The following is a 4,968-nucleotide window of genomic DNA, read 5'->3' as shown; positions in this document are numbered from 1 at the left end:
CGGAGCGCTCGTCTCGATGGGAGGCCGCGCGGGCCCTCATCCCCGCGTTACAGCCGCCCATCGAGACGAGCTCTCGGGCTCTCCTTAACAGCGGGATATGTATTGGCCCGCTCTCTCTCCCCCGCCCCACCCACACTTACACTCCCCTGCCAATAACCACACAACTCATGTATATGGATAAACAGCCGCAGCTCTGTTTATTAAAAAACCATTAATTTAACATTTACATAACAAAAACAGTTTCCCGAGCTACACCTTATCCAATACCCATAATATTCGGCCCCCGATCCTGCCATGCCAGCAAGGGTCTGGGGGGTGGCATGTCCCAACATGCCCCTTTAACCATAGTACCAGAACCCGGGCACGGCTCCCTGCCGGCCCCCCCCGCTCATCTCCTGATGAGCTGTACCATACCGTAGCTCGGGATAACCGCCACAAGGCCTGCAAAACAGGCCTCCACCCAAAACAAGAGCTGCGACTACACATCCATGGCAACAAGGTGAGACTCGCAACAGGTGGCAAAGTCATCCAGCAGCAAGTCACACCCCACCGCCGACAAATGAACCCGATCCCGTGCATACAAACCCTCACAAGTTAAATCCACCCAAGAATGTTGGATCTGCAATCCCCCCATACCCACTACCCATTTAGCCACCTGTCTATTAATTTTAATTAACCCTCGAGTCCATCTGCGCGACTCTAATCTGCGCAGGCGTGGAATGATATCCGACCATACCAGCCGCAAATGGGGAAACCAGTCCAGCACACAGCGAAGGTCATCCTTAATACGGTCTATGAGCTGTTTGACTGTCAGGACGTCCACATCGTTGCCGCCTAGATGCACCAACAGGAGATCCGGCCTACGGGGATTAGAATGCTGACGAGCCATCAGGGGAAGAAGCTGATGCCAGCGCATCCCCCGCTGCCCCCACCAGGAAACACGGACTCCCCGGTGCTCCAATCCCAAGTGACGGCCACCCGGGCGGATAAGTGCCCGCTCCCCCGCCCGATGTATAAAGGAGTGGCCCACGATCCACACAGAACAGGCCCGGGATACAGCGGCTGCAAAACAAAGAATACATTGAACTCCAGTCCCGACAATCACAGGATCTGTTAGTGAAATAATGTGCCCATGCCCATGCACTAATCCCAAAGCACTCCCCCCCATCCCAAAGGAACCTAGACCCCTTCCGGCCTCCCGGGGCCCCCAGGCCGTATGTAGCCTCTGTAAGCCCCAGAAGACCAACGCCCTAGGCGTCGTATACCATCCGCAGATAATCCCGCAGCATGAGCACTGGTCGCAGCCCCAATACGGAAGGAGTGAGTCCCATAACGAGAAGGCCGTTCACCACAGCTACCAAGGGCTAATCGTAGAACTGCCAAAAACTGATAGCGCGTGAGTGAAGAGCCGTCCTCATGTAAGAATAAGGGAGCTCCCCCCTGAACCCGTACCTGAAGGAAGTTACGCATCAAAGTAACCGGACAGGACGAACTGCCCGGGATAGGATGCAGCACCAGAGAATGGCCTCTACCCGTTTGATCCGTTTTGGAGCGCGCCAGAAAGACCCTCAATGTGGGACCAGAAAAACTAACATGCCTACGCAGTAACCCCTGCACAGCGCCACCGACAGACTGAGTCCCCAGCAACTCTCCCACCCGTAGCGCTCCGAAAAACGCCACCGAGAAAGCTGCCTGAAAAAGCCGCCCCTCAAAGGGGGAGCGAGTTATCGCAGGCAGTGCTGCCAGGAGACTGACCAGCAAGTCGTGTGTGATTGGCAAACGGCTATCCGGAGTACGCGGTACCAAGCGCCCCATGGCGGCCAGCATGCGACGCACTAAGAACCCCGACATAGGGCAATCCCAACCAAAGGCTTTGCAGAAAAAGGCAAAGCCCGCAAGGTGCCCTGAAACCGAACCCCGGGAATCACCGGATCGGAAGGCGTGCAACACATAGTCCACCAATAACGCCTCCGTCACTGAACCCGAGACCCATCCTCTCGACTCCAAAAAGGCGGCCACCAGGCGAAAGCTGGCACAGTAATGACTCCACGTCGACGCAGCTACTGACATGCGGAGCATCTCCCACACTTCTTCTTCACCAGGTCCCATAAACCTTCGGGCATCGGCGTCCCTTCCAGCCGTGCTTCCGGAGCAAGGAGTCGAAACTGTGAAAAACGAAAGCGAGACAATGCATCAGCCATAGAATTCCGTGACCCCGGGACATGACGCGCACGAATAAAAAGATTCAATTGCAGGCACCGCAACACCAATTCCCGAACCAACACATTGACCTCCAAACAACGCGCACTCAGCTTGTTCACCACCTCTACTACACCCTGATTGTCACACCAAAAAACTATCCGCCTGTCTTGTAACCGTGCAGGCCACAGTTCACACGCCACCACTAAAGGAAACAGTTCTAACAGCGTAATGTTACGCGTAACACCCTGAACTTTCCAACTTTCCGGCCAACGCGCCGCACACCACTCGCCCTGACAATACAATCCAAATCCAAGACCTCCAGCAGCATCGGAAAACAGCTCGAAATCAAAATTAGCCACCTCTAAAGCCTGAATACGAAGTGTGCCATTGAACCCACGCAAAAATGTATCCCACATACTCAAATCAGCGCGCACTCCTGCAGACACCCTGATAAAATGCCTTTTGTCTCGAACACCCGAAGTCGCCACCGCCAATCGTCGCAGAAATGCTCTACCCATGGGAAGCACCCGGCAAGCGAAATTGAGGGACCCCAACAGAGACTGCACATGCTTCAGGGTCACCGAACGCGATTGGAGAACTAGGTGAATCAAAGCTAGCAGCTGACCGATTTTACCCTCAGGAAGCCGAGTAACCATAGCCTCCGTATCAATTTCAATGCCCAGGAAGGTAAGTATCTGCACTGGCCCCTCTGATTTGTCCACAGCCAAGGGAACTCCGAACTCCGCTGCCATAAGCTCAAAAACACGCTTCAAATGAGCACAATCATCGGAGGCCGGAGAACCCACGAACAGGAAATCATCTAAATAATGTACCACTGAGTCCAGGCGGGACCGTGAAACCGTAACCCAGTGGAGAAAAGAACTGAAAAGCTCGAAGTATGCGCACAAAATGGAGCAACCCATAGGCAAGCAACGATCAAAATAGTAAAACCCCTCAAAGCGGAAGCCCAACAACGGGTACGAAGCAGGATGGACTGGCAAGAGGCGAAAAGCAGCCTCTATGTCAACCTTCGCCAGCAATGCCCCCCTACCTGCGCGCAACACCAGTCGCACCGCAGAATCAAAAGAAGCGTACCGCACCGAGCACAGATCCGCCGGGATACCTTCATTAACCGATGCGCCAACTGGGCGAGACAAGTTGTGAATAAGTCGAAACTTCCCAGGCTCCTTCTTGGGAATCACTGCTAAGGGTGAGACAATCATAGAAGGAAAGGGGCGAACCCGAAACGGCCCCGCAATCCTACCCAATGCGATTTCCCCGTCCAATTTTGCCTGCACCACCTCTCTTAAGTGTCGCACCGAAAACGCATTTTGCACCCGACATTCCCTCAATTCACCCCGAAAAGGAATAGGGAAACCCTCCGTAAACCCCTTTTCGAGGAGATCAGCAGCCCCGCGATCCCCGTAGCGCTGTAACCAAGGGCGAAGAGCCGCTACCCGCACTTGCGTGGGCAACCTGCTCAGCACCCTACGATTTACTTGGTCCTGCCGAAGCTCCACCTCCTTTTTTGGGACATTTGAGGGCGGAATGCACTTGATTACAGATTGAACAGGCATGCCTGAATCTACAATCCGTGAAGGCGCAAGTAGCCTGGTTGAAACGCCAACACACTCCTGTGCCCCCCCCTGCAAACCCTCCAACTGTGGGCCGAAAGGACCGGCCACTACCCCCTCCCGCGGGGGATCGGACGGGACCCTGAACCGCGGAACTGTTCCGGCACGCCATGTGGGTTAACCACAAGTTAACATCCTGCGTGCCCCAGGACATGAACCCGTTCTCTTCCATTTTGTCTCGGAAGGCCTCGTCGTAATTGAGCCACGACCAGCCTCCGAAACGTTGGTAGGCATCCAACACCGAGTCAGCGTAAGATAATAAAATCCCGTAATCCTGCGGCCGCGCCCTACCCCAAACACTTGCCAAGCGCAAGAAGGATCTAATCCAATTAACAATGTTCCTCGACACCGGCCCCGCTTTGGACAACCCACCCTCCTTCTTATCTTTCTTTTTACTCCTACGGCGAGACCTGCCCTCCATCAAGCGGAATATATCTACGCAAGCGCGCTTCCTAATCCTGTGACGCAACCTTTTTGGAACCCTCTCCCAGAGCTCTGACAATGCCACTAACGCCGGAGCACCTCTCGTCTGAGGCCCGGACGGCCCCACCTCACCGCCACCCGTCTCCCCCCCCACCAGGCATGCATGTGAGGACGTAGAAGAACTAGAAGTAGAAGACGAAGACGAAGAGGATGACGACGACGAGGATATACGCCCGCGCCTACCCCGCCTCTTACGTTTCGATTTAACCCTCTTACCCACAGCAGCCACCACAGGCGCCGTATTACCCTGAAGCGGTGGGTCCCGCACTCCAGCCAGAGGATCCACGGCGCCGTCCGTAGCTACCGCACGCTCAGCCGATGGCTCCCGAGCATCACCAGCAACAGCCACTCCAGATCCATGCTGTGCCATCACTCCAGGAGACTCGCCGGGCACCGCTCTCGCACACTCCAGTCTCTGCGAAGAATGACTGTCCACGCTAGCAATCGGGACCTGTAAAGAAAGAACCAGACAGAGGAGCAGCAACCGAAACTCCCCCACTCTCCGGACCCCAAGACCCTCATGACTCCAGAGTCCATCAGCCCACCCCTGACTCTGCCTAGGGTGCCTACCCACTACCCGGCACCGAACCCCAGGGCAAAGACGAGCCAGCTGGGGGGCCGCCCATCATCCACGGGGGTATCCCCCACC

General features: G+C 55.5%; 1 protein-coding gene across 1 annotated transcript; it reads right to left on the bottom strand.

The window, feature by feature from the left end:
• Window positions 1–258: 258 nt before the first annotated feature.
• On the bottom strand, window positions 259–4,744 carry LOC117362052. Its single transcript, XM_033947789.1, has 2 exons — window positions 4,566–4,744; window positions 259–1,062 (listed from the first exon to the last, which is right to left on the bottom strand). The coding sequence occupies exons 1-2, from the start codon at window positions 4,687–4,689 to the stop codon at window positions 479–481; spliced, it is 708 nt and encodes a 235-aa protein (XP_033803680.1). The 5' UTR covers window positions 4,690–4,744; the 3' UTR covers window positions 259–478.
• Window positions 4,745–4,968: the final 224 nt, after the last annotated feature.

Source organism: Geotrypetes seraphini, chromosome 6 (assembly GCF_902459505.1).
Source record: "Geotrypetes seraphini chromosome 6, aGeoSer1.1, whole genome shotgun sequence".
Lineage (NCBI taxonomy): Eukaryota > Metazoa > Chordata > Amphibia > Gymnophiona > Dermophiidae > Geotrypetes > Geotrypetes seraphini.
Note: the sequence above shows the minus strand (reverse complement) of the source record. Positions and strands in the feature narration are given on the sequence as shown.